The 13,301-nt window shown below is 39.8% G+C and overlaps 2 protein-coding genes across 7 annotated transcripts in view; one reads left to right on the plus strand and one right to left on the minus strand.

Annotated features, from left to right (window-relative positions):
• The window catches only part of syt6a (synaptotagmin VIa), a 77,249-nt gene that overhangs the window by 13,750 nt on the left and 50,198 nt on the right, over window positions 1-13,301 (minus strand). For 5 of the 6 annotated variants that reach the window (XM_088290219.1, XM_088290217.1, XM_088290218.1 and 2 more), the window contains exons 6-7: window positions 13,021-13,171; window positions 447-567 (exon numbers count right to left, since the gene is read on the minus strand). In XM_088290219.1, coding sequence (XP_088146345.1) covers window positions 447-567; window positions 13,021-13,171 — 272 coding nt within the window. Of the gene's footprint in view, window positions 1-446; window positions 568-6,180; window positions 12,342-13,020; window positions 13,172-13,301 lie in introns of those variants that run through there. The other variant, XM_088290220.1, reaches the window with a different exon arrangement.
• olfml3a (olfactomedin-like 3a) lies at window positions 49-7,058 on the plus strand. The gene is made up of 3 exons (XM_088290223.1): window positions 49-239; window positions 1,531-1,837; window positions 4,394-7,058. The coding sequence occupies exons 1-3, from the start codon at window positions 129-131 to the stop codon at window positions 5,173-5,175; spliced, it is 1,200 nt and encodes a 399-aa protein (XP_088146349.1). The 5' UTR covers window positions 49-128; the 3' UTR covers window positions 5,176-7,058.

Here is a 13,301-nt window from a genome sequence, read left to right on the forward strand (position 1 = left end):
CCCCCCGTCTTAACCCCCCTCCTACACACACACACACACCTAGAGCTTGCGCGGTGGACCTTTATGGCATGTGAGTAAGTTCTGAACCCCGAAAAGTGAAGCTCATCACACAGTAGCGATCGAGGACAATGAAGCTCGTGTTCATCGTGTTCCTTTCTACAACCTGGATGTTGTGTGGAGCTCAGTTGTACTACCAGGCCCTGATGGACTATCTGGAGAACAGATTGTTGGCTATTGAGGTAATCAAATCAATTTCAAATGGCTTGTCATCAGATGCACGCGACATCATGTTTGCTTCCTACCACCGCCTAGAAGGTTATTATTGTATCTTGTACGCAAAAGCAATTTAATAAAACAGAAGCAGCAGCTCCAATGCATTCATGAAGTTGTCTAAATGTTCACCCAGCCAGGCGAAAATAAGAGACAACAATAAAAAAAAAACTTACCAGGAGAGTCGCCGCCAATGTCAGAAAAGAAGCGACGCTTCTGTTCGCGAGACATGAACACCAACGACTTGTCCTCGTGGCTCTCATCCAAAAGCATCATTTGATTGGCCAAATGTTGCAGCTGAGGGAGCAGACGGAGGAATGACTAACAAGGAGATTACTTCAGACCATTTGCTTTCCTTATCGAGACATCGTCTCAATTGAAATCATTCAGATAGATGTTTTTTTTATTTTTTTTTATGGTTTTGCGAGAAAAAAAAAATGTCGTAGTTGTTTCCAGAAAATGCACTGTAAGAATGTTTACTAGATGATGAATACAAAATTCTTTACATGGCATCACATTAGGCCATGTGACCTTACCTGACCTGATTCGCTCTTACTTCTTTTTGTTTACTCTAGTGGTTATTGTGACTTTTCCACAATGACCTTTTTTGGCTTTCTGGTTGATCAATTAGCCCCACGGAGAACCCCTGTCAGATAGAGCAATAGATACATTTTATTCCAGAAATGATCAGTCCAAAGCCAGACAAGCCAAGGTAAGGCAGCATTATTAATATAGCGCATTTCATTCTCAAGGTAACTTCACATAATTACAAAACATTTATAGGGCAATATAATTCAATATATTTAAAAATTATTCCAAATATAAGATATTTAAAAGCAAAGCACACACATAGCATACAGTGCAAGAACATGATTTCGGAAAAAAGGATTATAGAAGCGCTCTAAAAGACCTTAATCATAGTAATTGGGGTGGCGGGGAAACAAAGTTTTTAACCTCGATTTAAAAGCATTTAAACCAGGTGCTAACAGAAGTTCGGTTTTGCTTGCAGCTAAATGCTGATATATTCCATTTCTTGAGTGTTCAAGAAAAAAATCTTTAGGATTGGTGTAATGTGTTTTGATCTCTCTCTTCCATTAAGAACTTGAGCAGCAGCGTTCTGAAAGATCTTCAGCTGTTTGATGCCCTTCTGATTCAGAAGTCAGAAGCCTGTTACAATAATCTGGTCTACTGGAGATAAAAGCATGGATAAGCGAAAACATGAATAGCATCAGCATGCCAATGTTTTTTTGTTTTTTTTAGGATCGAATGCACTTATGGCAAGACCAGTCACGTCAATACCACATGGAACTTCACGATTTACACAAACAGTCCAAGAAGACTATGGAGAGTCTGAAGCAGGCACACAGCACGCTCTCCACAGACATGGAGGCCGCGGCAGCCCGTTTGAACCGTGTGGAGCGAAATATGGACTTTGTGGAAAGCAAGCGGGCCCCACGGGCTTGTGCGAAACAGGCAGACCGGGTGGTGGAGCAGGGAGTGTGGAGCCAGGAGGAGAGCCGAGGAGAGGAAGAAGACGACTGGGAGGAGCTGCCCTCAAGAGTGACTGGTGAGAAATTTCCCTTGTGGACTCGAAATTGTCTTCACTGTTTACAAATGCATTTAGAATATGTTGGACTTGTTCAGGAATTACACTGGTCGAACAGAAACTTTTAATCAGAAATATCTTCATGGAGGTAGTGAGGACTAAGTTGAGGCTCAGAGGAGATATGAGATGTTAGGAAAGCCACGCTGTCCCTGTCCATCTTTATAACTTGTCCTTTTTATTCCTTGGCTTTCACCTGAGCATGGCACACTTGGCTTCGTTTTAATGTTTTCTTGTGTTTTCTGGTTTTATGTTACTAATTTATTGCTGCGACCAACGATGGATTTTTACTTTGAAAAAAAATCCACCTGTTGCTAAACCTAAGTCTTAATTCATAAATATTGCTAAATAAGTCACTATGTTATTATTATTATTATTGTTATTATTATTATTATTATTATGAAAACCCAATTTCTGGCAGATTCTGAACCAGCAGAACAAAGATTTATCAAAAAAAGTTTATTTGTAACAATTAAACTATTAAAAAAATAAATAAATAAAAATGTGTTGACCAGGATGATTGACGTCTTCAAAATGATTTAATGAACGTTAGGTTCTCCAAAGACACTAATGCAGTTGTGCATAATGGTGCATGGCCAACATAAAGCCGACAATGTTCTTTAAAATAAGAGTTGCAGGAAATTGATGGATGCATAACATAATTATGCACATTCAAAATGATCACGGCACATCTATTACACATTAATAAACAATGATTATGGGCAATGATTTTACGGTATAAATTATTTTAAATGTTGAGAGACATACTGTATGTATAGGTCATGTCTAAGTTTGATTCATCAAAGCTAAAGCGTATGTAATGTACTTTGTAGACTGCAAATACTACTTAAATCGATTGCAATGAGTCAGTTTGCAAGGAGAATTACTAATATCTCAAATTTGACTCATGGGGAACAACATCTACGTTTATGACTTTTGATTCCAAGACTCAGTAGAGTCGTTTACAGGCAGAATACACAAAGTGAAATTTTTTGGATTTATTCAATCACATCAGTATTCATTTGACTGGAACACAAAATGAAATATCAAATATGTTTTAATTGGCTGCAAATGATGATGTCTGATCGTGGAACTCCTTTGGGCGCGTTTAGGCAAAATGAACAATTTCCTCAAATGTCTCGAAAAGGCAAATCAGGCACGCGTGCACTCACACGCACGATCCAGCACAATTGCGATGCCTGTGCAGAGTCATAGAGTTTAGAATTAGGCTTTGCGCTTTCTCCCAGAAACAAACAGCGATTCCGAGCTCATTAGAGACGTTGTGTCCATTGTGAGGTGACCCCAAGATGAACTGAATTTCCTCGTAAGGAATTGGATACTTTTTGTTGGAGAGCCGGATGCTTATTCGCCTCCAGGTCATGTCTGAGGAGCCTTTTTTTGTCGCATGCCTCTTTTATGTTCCTCTCGTCAAACTCGACGTGCTTCCCTCAAGTTTTTAAATAGGACTTTGCTCCATATAGTTGTTGACTCCTTAAGGGAATTATCAGCTGCATTCCCAAACTTTCAGATATTTTTTTTGTTTTGTTTTAGGAACCATTGGTGAGTTAATGTTGCGAGTGAGACATCCAGGATGTGCTCGAAAAACAAATGTATTTATTGTTCAAAAGAGCAAAACAAACAAGTTGGTCAAATGATGAAATCTATCAATTTAAAAATAAAGTGCATGACAGTAATCTAGCCGAGATGTAAAGAAATCATGGATTACTGTTGCTGAGCAGCACTCATTTGCCAATTTAATTTAAAATCACTGTCCAATTTAACACACAAGTTCAAGGCTGTTGGCTTGAGAGAAGATGCCAGGGTCGGAACCAGGTTGCCAAACTCGGAGCGAATGTTGAAAGCTTTTTCGGCAAAGAATGGGATATCTTGAGATTGGAATCAGGCCTTGATCATAAGTGAATAAAATAAAATAAATACTCTAGTGCAGGGCTGGGCAAACTACGGCCCGGGGGCCACATGCGGCCGGTTAAACGTTTTAATCTGGCCCGCCGAACTTGAAAACAATTAAATGAATAAGCCTTGTTGATGTTTTATTTTCTAAATACTGTGGTTTTTCAAAGGCACATATTTTGTTGTCATGCTTTTTTTCACTTTCATTTAAAATTAAATGTTTTTTTGTTTTCTCCAATGAGGTGAGGTGACCAAAACACTCCATCCATCTGTTCCTGGTCCGGCTCCTCTGTCAAATTTTAGAACCCATTGTGGCCCACCAATCAAAAAGTTTACCCACCCCTGCTCTAACGGGATATGCGCAAATGAAATTTCAATGTAAGATGACAGATCAGTCCTACTCATCAGCAAGACTGATTATGGCACCAGATGGTGAGAAAGCACTATTTTTAAATTAGACATGGCCTGAGCTCAAAATAGAGGTGACCTTTTCAGAGAATAACCACTGTACGTATGCTGTACTGCGAATATAAGGCGGTTCACTGCGCAACTCAAAACATGCGACCCTCATTGCCATCACCTTTTTTGCCTTTTTGTGTCTGTATGTAGACTGCGTAGAAATCATCTCTGCCATCCGGTCGGTGAAAATCCTGAAGCGAGTGGGCGGTTCTAAGGGCGTGTGGCTCCGAGACCCCCGCTCATCCAAGGTCTACGTGTTTAACGGGACAGCGGGGGACACCATCTATCAGTTTGAGTCTGTCGGGGAGTTTCTTCAGGGCTCTTCGGAGGTCGACCTCGGTCGGACGATCAAGCTGCCGTCCCGCTGGAAGGGCAGCGGCGTCGCTGTTTACAACGGTTATCTTTATTACATCCAGCAGGGGGAAGACATGAATGTGGTCAGATACGACATCCTCGCTGGCGAGCTCATGGATGTGGCCATTCTCCCCATGGAGAGCCGAGCTGCCGTTTACAGCCTCAACCCAGAGACGGTAGCGGATCTTGCAGTGGACGACCAAGGCCTCTGGCTTCTATATGCCAGCGATGAGAACGAACCTAACATCAATCTGGCAAAAATGGATCCTGTCTCTCTGGATATAGAACAAATCTGGGACACCCGCTGCCCGAGGGAGAACTCGGAGTCGGCATTCATTGTCTGCGGGATCGTCTACGTTGTTTACAACACTCGACAGGCCAGTCGCTCCCGGGTCCAGTGTGTGTTTGACGTCAATGACAAGGTGGTGAGTGAGGAGGCACCCCTCTTTTATTTCCCCCAACGCTATGGGGCACATGCTAGTCTCAAATACAACGCCAAGGAGAAACAGATCTACAGCTGGGATGATGGCTACCAAATCCTCTACAGATTAACAACGAAAAGGAAAATGCTGGTTTGATAGACTTCATAAAATGTACTGTTAGTCAGAAAAACATGGAAACTAGAGTGACTAGTCTTCAATTGTCGTCAACGTCTTTGACTTGTGTTCCGTATTTACAAAACATGAACAGTAGGTCAGGTTTGTTGAACTCTTAAGTTGTCACTTTCTCGTTTGCTGTCACAGTTCCAAAACACATTTTAAATGGGCAGCATTTACCTTTTTATCGAAAAAACAAAGAAAACACTTGCTTTTTTTCCAAAATCATGTACAATAGATACAAACAACATTTGGATGCATGCCTGTAACGACCTTTTGATGACTATGTTCCATCCTTCCGTGTCAACAAAACAAACCCTTCCATGTCAACTGAGAGGGATTGGTACAAGAAAATGACTTCAATGATGATTCTCTAGTTTGAGTGTCTAAACCAGCAAAGGTCAAAAAGAAAATGCTGCGCGAGGTAAATTGCCCCCAAAACGTAACTCCGGCTGTAATTCAAATTTCAACCTGTAAGTTCATTTAATACTAGATGTAGTGAAAATTCACACATATTAAAAAAAAACAAACATTGAGGCTAATTAACTGAATTTCCTGTTACTTGCAGGAAAATTAATTAATAAATGTACAACATTGGTAGCCGCATGCCATTTATTTGTCCTAGAATAACCACAAGAGGGCGCCATAAGTATCGGTGACTGGTATCGGCAGCTTTTGAGAGCATTCCATACCTCATATTGGTCATCGACCATACACAATTAATAGTATAATTAAATGCTTAAAATTTTTACTACTTCACCTGGATATATTATATATTTTATTTCAAACATATGATGTCATATTTTCAACTGCAATATATCATCAATATAATTTCTGTACCACAACGTAAGAATGGTTTAATTAGATGTTTTGGAGCATCCCTGCAGTGTGAGTCAGTGTGCATTTAACTGTCTCATCTAATGTCGTTGGAAAGCAGCTCTGGCTCGTTAGGCCGCCACCATTATCCGGCAAGAACAAACAACAGACCACTTTGCATAAATCCTTTAATCAAAAGGCAGAGTATCACGGAACCAAAACACATCACACCTCATGGAAGGAAAACAATGAGGAGGTTTGACAGTGACATGTGGGGAAACAAAATAATGCCAATTAGTTCACCGGTAAGTCTATAACAAACTTTTTATACTTACACAAAGTGTTCATTTCATCAATATATTTTCTCATGTGTCACTATTATACAAAACACCCATTAAAAAATTCTGTGTTATTGTTCAAACGGAAAGAAATCATTTTGAGTAAGGTGGTGACATGAGGCGAAGCAAAAAGTTAACAGTTCAAATACCAAACGACGGCAAAAAGTCACAAATGTACAGGTGGGGTTCAAAATAACCGATAAGAACAGGAAACAGTCAAAACGCCAACAGGTCCGTGGTTGAAAAAAAAAATCTGAATTTGGACTACGTTGCACAGAATCCACAACCAGAAGAAAATTAGAGTGAGACAAATCCTGAACTCTGTCGCTCCCTTATATCCTCATCCATGCTTTGTTTGTATTCTTCTTTTTTTTTTTCTCGTCAGTGGCGCCTTTTACAAGAGTATCACTGCGGATCAGCTAAACCCAAATACAATAATTCTTAACAAACCCAAATTATTTTTGACCAATAAGTGACAATGTTGAACATACATTGACTGAAACAGAACATACTGACATACAGTAAAAAAAACAACACTTTTTTTTTTTCTCATGACTGCCAACAAACGGTACACACTTTCCGGTTGCCTTCAGATGGTGAGGAGGTATACCTTTTTCTAGAGTTATGGCCGAGTGGTTATTTTATTTTTATACTTGACAGGTGGTAATGTGAAAATGCTGTACAGCTAATAAAGGTTTTACGATGATGACAGTTTTCACCTTCTTGTTCCATTATTCCTTACGGGAACCGTTGTTGTGAAATTAGAAAATCTCGGAAGTCAACCAAGGTCACGGAAGGGATTGGGTTGCAGTTTTATTTTGATCACGCTCTAACAACGACTGAGATGTCAGTATGGGCCCAAAATGGTTTCTCTTGCTTCAGCTTTGATGAAATAATGGCATTTCCCTCATTGATTATTATGGAATTCAATTACGGAAGCGTTGAACTCCCAATGTGGAGTCAACATTTTTGACTGGCAAATACGTTCAAACGTATTTAAATTTGTTCGAACATACTAGTAGGCTGAATGCTAAAAACGTTGTTTAATGCCACGGGGATATTGAATTGTACATGCGCAAGTAAAATAAGTGACTTTTTTTTTTAGGGTTACATTGTACCAACAAGTTAAAAATGAAATAAGTCAACGTTATTTATTCATAATTGTTTATGATTTATTATATCTGCAGTGCATGATTTCTGCTCGGCATATTTTCCCATAAAGCCACGGGGTATGACTTGCACATGTGCATACTCAGCGGCATTATGGGACGAAATGTAGCATGAAAATTATGCACTGCAGTCATAATAAATCATAAAAATTATGATGAACTAATGTTTACCTCACTTTCACAATGTAGGCACGTTATTTAACAGACGATCACCAATTTTTATATTGGAGCTCACTTTATGGCTATCCAACTGTTTGAAGAAGTTTTAATGAGGCATAGTTTATCATAGAATCATAAACAATTGGAGGATACCTGCGATAACAACTTAAAAATGTGGCGATGTTGATTTTATGATTCCCTTGATGTGCGCCTACGAGATTTAGTTGCATGGTGTGGGGCCGATCTCTAACTGCCACGAACAGCCATGGATTTTATCTCCCTAGATTGTTTGTGTCATTTGCACACAAATTCTTTACAGGGGTGACTGGCACGACACAGCCACTCCAACCACAAATTGGTAGCACGGCCTGGCTCGCTGCCCCTGTCCTGTCCTTGCCCTCCATGTCCTGTCCTATTTTCTACTGATACGAACACACTGATATAATTTTACTAACTCATATTGTAAAATTTTTGGCATGGATAACAACGCTTTGCAAGCAAATTATACCATACAAAATTGAGCTTTCCCGAAAGTTGTGGCGGCGGGATGTCTGGCAAGCACCACGATGCTCGCCGAGCCAGCTGGGCTCCCATCAAACAGCCACTGCAGTGCGGCACCTCGAGTGTGGTGTTATAAAGTATCATTTCCATTTTGCTGGTATTTTTGTTTTAAAAGTTGTTGTATTCTCAAAAAGGAGTTTTGTTCTTCCTTTTACGCAATTTATTTTGTAGTTAACACACTCGTGACATGGTATCTATATTACTACATGACTCTAGGTTGGACTGTTGATTATTTCTTCTTCGTTTTTTCACTACTGTGTGCTAATTTGATATAGTGCCTCTGAGTGTTGAGAGGATGATACGCCCCATATCTTAAATACATTGCATACTTTTAAGTGAACCTTCTGCAAGACTGCATCATGAAAATTTATTCTAAAAATGTTGACATTTGAGTGAAACTCCTGTCGTGGTCTTTTGTGTTTTTAAATAATATTTGGTTCAGAAAAAGCACCTTTTGATTTTAATTTCAAGACGTACAGGTATTGGCAAGTAGTCAAATGTAAGTATTTGTACTCTGATAAAAGTGGCATCAGTGCATTCCTTGTTGTTGCAAAGATATTTTTGTTGCTCTTTTTTCTTTCCTGTTGTACTGCTCGACGGTTCTATCATAAAAAGGTCTGCAGATCCACCACAATAAACAAGCCAGGTTATCATAAAAAACATAAAAAAAGAAAACATTCGGAGGAAACCAGATGTGTTATGGCATGCATTTCTACTGTACCGTGGGGGAAATGAAAACCAGTACTGACTACAAAATATCCTGGAACTAGATAAAGAATTTAAGAAGTGGGGCAGACTGGGCCAATAGAAGTGACAAGTCAAATTTGGAGGTATCAATGATACCATGACGGGTGAAGTCGAGCACAAACAATGAGGGCCAATGAGTCAAAAAGCCGACGCAATTCGGGTGACTCCTCCTCGCCAACACACCCCAAAAAAAAAAAAAAAAAAAAGAAGAAAAAAAAGAGTAAATGTATAAAGCAGATCCTGGCAAAACATCTGTACCTGAACCTCTCAAGCCGCCACTCCTCGAGAAAAACTGTGATATATGACACAGGCACAGTGAGGCGAGTTGGACGACATCATCCATCTTGAAAGACGCTTTACTTCAATATTGTGGGAAATGTCAATGTTCAGGTCCCATATTTTTGGGCCACAAGGGGCAGAAGTTGAGCATGAACCAGTTTTGAATCCGAACCTGTTGAATGTTTTTATTAAAACATCGGATTGGCTGTCACAGAATGTGATGCATCTAATCTTTGTCCAATCACCGTTCATTTCCCAAACTTTTTTTTTTCATGTCTGTAGGGATTTTTTCGGCCAGTAGGAGACAGTATAAACAAGTTCTTAAACCCAACCGAGATTTTATCTGATTGGCCACCACTTGTTTTGCCACATTGGATGTTCATCCAACATGATGCCAAGTTGTTTTTACAATTTTATATTTGGACCAAAACCATAAACTTTTTTTTAAACTTAATGCTACATTATTTAAAATTTTTTTTATTGGTTGTCACTGGATGGGCGACATCAAGCCGTCATTTAGTTCACGGTTCGTTTGTGAAAATAATGTTTGTAAAATAATAGTGTGTTTTTTTTTGGTTTGTTTGTTTGTTTTTACCCACATGGGCACAGAGAAAACAAGTTTCAAATCCAGCTTCTAATTTGTCACCACTGCAAATGTCAAGCCACCTTCCGATTTGAGAGGCAGCAATTTCTTAAATAATTTTCTGTCAATTCTTTCCCATAAGAGAACCAAACCACCAAATGTTAATATCATGGTTATTTAACTCATCATACACAACAGAATGGTATTTAAAAAAAAAAAACGGATTAAAAACTAAAAACAACAAACTGCATTCATTTAAAAAGTAATGACTCATTGGAACTCTTCGCTACGGTTTTACTACTGCTGTGCTGTTTTCCGCGTATAAGGAATGTTATGCAAGTTATCATATCAATGTTCGTTGCTAGTATTCGTCATTGTCCAAAGATGAGCCACAATTGTTCAAATAGGCTGACCAACTTCCCACATGAGTAAAATGAGCCAAAATGCCAAGATGTTTTTTTCAGATAAAAACAAAAACTTTATACGTTTTATTTTATTGAGAGTGATCTCATCCCACGGCCTCCTATTGGTTTAGGAGTTAGCATTGTGAAATCCTTACACATTGCTGCTATCAAATCACAAACTAGACAAAATCATTTTGTATGACTCACACTTAGTGATCTGACAACAACATACAGTTTTTTTTCTACCCACACAGCCTGACCGGGGGTATAAAATATTGACTTTCCTCATCTACAAAATAACAGACAGCAAAACCATTTTCATCATTAAAGTCCATGTTATTTGAAAGACAACAAGTCCGACAAATTTAAAAAAAAAAAAAAAGGGAATACAACTGAACCACATCAGCATCTGGATGACAAATGATAACATTTTCCACAAGAGAACCAACGTAATGTTTCATGACACACTAAACATCGAGGGAGTGCTTTTTTTTTTTTTCTCTAATTGTCACCACCTGCTCGGCTACATCTCGCTTCACATCTTGTCTGGGTTGAAAGAAGCTAAACAATCACGAAGAAAAGTGTCTGTACACAAATATATGCACAAAATTATACATAGACTCCCTCCGCAACAAGAGGAGACAACGCAAACATCAAGTTGTGGCAAATTGACCGCATTTACACAAATAGTGGCAAGTGATGTTTATTTACTCAACTTCAGATGGAGGGAGGTCTTTTACATGAGGCGAGATGCTCCCATGTTAAATTTTGTAAACACAATTTGAATTCATATTTAAACAATAGGGTGGTGTCATACCTCAAATAAAACTGAGGTTTAAAACAAAATAAAATGACCATGATGGAGAAGTGCAGTGAAATACCAAAAAGTCTGCTCAATTATAAATATGAATAAACACATTGTGGCGTCCTGACATGTCAGAGTCTCCACAAAATGTAACGCATTACAAAATGATCAAATATATAAATCCTCAAATGTTTAAGTGCTATTTAAGGGCCCAATTTTCATGCCCAGTACAAGTTTAGTGCAAAGCACAGTCAAACTGGGCACATCCGAATACGTGTGCCGGTGCCTCAATCCAATCCACCAAAATTGCATTACGCCAGAACTTAGACCTGCTTTTAGAGAGTCAAAGATCAAGCTTACTTTTAGGAACCAAATTGCCAGCTGCCCCGAGGGCATGCAGTAGAATATATCGAATGTCCTTGAGGCGCAACATGGTCTGCCAAATTCCCAAACACGGCAAGGCAGACTTGCACTTGCTTAAAAATTAAGATGCACCCGTTTTCATGCTGTCTACAAAAATAGGGCCCGAAGTGTTTTTTTTTTTTAATGTGTAAAGGGAAGCCTCTCTTTAAGGGAGGCCTTTATTTGTCTTACGTGGATGATGCAACCCGTGACTAATTAGGTCAGCGCATCTCGTATGGGGCAGCCACTATTTGCGCAAATCGCAAATATAAATTGCCGTTGTTGGATTTTTTTTTCTAGCTTTAATGAAATAGGTTTTGCAGTGATCAACATCCTGTTGGCTGCTTGTTTGTAATTTAGTGAGAAGTGGAAAAATAAAGCATCGCATCACACGATGATACAAGTGCAAACCTTAATGAAGCCCGATTTTGTTTCAATGTAATTGAATGCAGCACCAGGACATTTTGAAAAGCGTCTCCTCGGACGTATCACTTTGCTTTGAGGAACGTCCTCTGATCCTCACGACTTTCTCTTAGTTTCAGTCCAAACGGATCCAACCAAGAAGGAAGGGCATTCTCTGCAGTGTGAGCAGTCATAACCCCCAAAAATACGCCCTGACCTGATGTGCTCCCAGATCAGTTGTCTCGGACGGGATGGGAAGAGGAACGGAGGGGGAGACAGAGCAGGAGTGACAGCAGGGTTTCTCCTCGATAATCAGACAGACAGGAAATGGACCAGCAGGAGGCAGGAAGAACCTCCCACCGCCCCCTATCTGGGTCGCAGGGGGGTCACAGGGGTTGCAGGTGGCGTTGCTCAGGGTGTCGCTGGGGGGCGAGGGGAAGGGCAGGAGCCCTGGCTGTCAAAGCTGGCGGCCCTAGCTTTCCACTGTGACACACAAGTGCACGCACATATGCGAAGAGTGAGTCTTGGGTCATTTTAGAAGTAAAATTCAAAAGACTTGTATAAATATACAATGGTATGCGATTAGCTTTTGGCAGTACGTCAAACCTACTACCTCACCTCATGTGAAATTGCATTAAATAAATGCAAATATTGCTTTTTGTTCCTTTTCTATTCCACATGTGAACAAAATAGTTACCTTAAAAGAATTGTACATACCAAACCGGTATTTTTGCTGTACCATCACACCCTTAATAGTTATTTCAGTACATTTCTGGAATTTGTGAGTCTTAATTCACAGTTCTTATCGCGCTTCTTAAGTTGAGGGCCTGTAAATTGTACTCATATGAAATGAATTCGATTGAGAAAAAAAGTCAACAGAATTATGAATTCCATTTTACAATGTCAATTTGTATTTGAGTTGCACAAAACCAACTGCTGATAAAAACAAATGTGACATCTGTTTAGGACAGGTGTGAGCAAACTATGGCCCGGGGGCCACATGCGGCTCGTGAAACGTTTTAATCCGGCCCGCCGAACTTGAAAAAAAATTAAATGAATAAACCTTGTTAATGTTTTATTTTCTAAATACCGTGGTGTGTCAAAGACAGATATTTTGTTGCAATCCTTTTGTTCATTTTCATGCTTCCCTCCCGCAACTCACCTCCTTCTCAGATTTCTTGGACTCCATTAGGGGGTGCCAGTGAGCGATGGGCTTGCGAGGGTAGGCCAACATCTCGTTCCAGTGGTCCCTTCCCAATCCCTCTGCGTTGCATCCCACCCGCATTACTCCGATGACCTCGTTGTGACCGACCCTGCGGGATGCAGGCGTGTGCAATGTGACTTCAAGCAGAACGTCAACTCATTCATGATTCTGATGATTGCAATCACACAATGGAAAAGCGCCACATAATCAAGAGAGCTGTTATTTCACATAGCCGAACT

This window comes from Idiotropiscis lumnitzeri, chromosome 3 (assembly GCF_059441095.1).
Source record: "Idiotropiscis lumnitzeri isolate Australia: NSW breed Sydney's pygmy pipehorse chromosome 3, RoL_Ilum_1.0, whole genome shotgun sequence".
Lineage (NCBI taxonomy): Eukaryota > Metazoa > Chordata > Actinopteri > Syngnathiformes > Syngnathidae > Idiotropiscis > Idiotropiscis lumnitzeri.

What these genes read in the sequence shown, in the direction of transcription:
- olfml3a (XM_088290223.1), top strand. Translation starts at nt 129, where the DNA reads ATGAAGCTCGTGTTCATCGTGTTCCTTTCTACAACCTGGATGTTGTGT. An exon ending in ACAGATTGTTGGCTATTGAG is followed by an intron (nt 240 to 1,530) that starts GTAATCAAATCA and finishes TGTTTTTTTTAG; the next exon opens with GATCGAATGCACTTATGGCA. An exon ending in GCTGCCCTCAAGAGTGACTG is followed by an intron (nt 1,838 to 4,393) that starts GTGAGAAATTTC and finishes GTCTGTATGTAG; the next exon opens with ACTGCGTAGAAATCATCTCT.